The sequence below is a fragment of the Bison bison genome, unplaced genomic scaffold (genome assembly GCF_000754665.1).
Source record: "Bison bison bison isolate TAMUID 2011002044 unplaced genomic scaffold, Bison_UMD1.0 scf7180017854619, whole genome shotgun sequence".
NCBI classification, from domain to species: domain Eukaryota; kingdom Metazoa; phylum Chordata; class Mammalia; order Artiodactyla; family Bovidae; genus Bison; species Bison bison.
In genome coordinates this window covers 6,684-7,235 of record NW_011485192.1, presented here as the reverse complement: position 1 = coordinate 7,235, position 552 = coordinate 6,684, and the positions used below count along the sequence as shown (strand labels likewise).

Below are 552 nucleotides of genomic sequence, written 5' to 3'. Positions count from 1 at the left end.
TGTCAATTCACTGAGGCCCAAGGGGTTAGGACTGGGCGCCAACCTGACCGAGGTCCAGGCCCAGGCCCCTGCCAGCCCCTACCGCCTGCCGAGGCCAGATGAGGAGCAAGAGAAGGATAAGGAAGACCAGCCTAAAGGACTGGTGCCTGGAGGAGCTGTGGTGGTTCTTTCTGGCCCCCACCGAGGCCTCTATGGGAAGGTAAGGAACCTTAATGTGCCTAGAGCCAAAAAACAGGCAGCAGGGAAGATTGATGTGAGGGTCAGAAGGAGGCAGAATTGGGTGTGGAGTATAAAGGCTGGAAGTCCTTGTCTTTTTGGGCTGCCAGGCCCACTATCTCGTTCTGTAACTAAGGACTACTTGCCAGGTCTTTCTGAGCCTCAGTTTTCAACTAAAAGGGAGAGAATGCCATATGCCACAAGTCCCTGAGGATTAGACACTTAAAATGTGTCCATGCCTCACAGTCTGCTGGGAGAGACGCATATTAGAGATAAGACGCTTATTAGAGATAAGGGTGGACAACTTGGTCCTAGGAACATGGGTCAAGTCCACTC

At 52.5% G+C, this 552-nt stretch overlaps 1 protein-coding gene across 1 annotated transcript in view; it reads left to right on the top strand.

Moving 5' to 3' along the window:
• GPKOW (G patch domain and KOW motifs) overlaps window positions 1-552 on the top strand; it is a 10,895-nt gene that overhangs the window by 7,784 nt on the left and 2,559 nt on the right. The window contains 1 exon segment of the mRNA XM_010857098.1: window positions 1-199. This exon segment is cut by the window's left edge and continues 6 nt beyond it. Coding sequence (XP_010855400.1) covers window positions 1-199 — 199 coding nt within the window.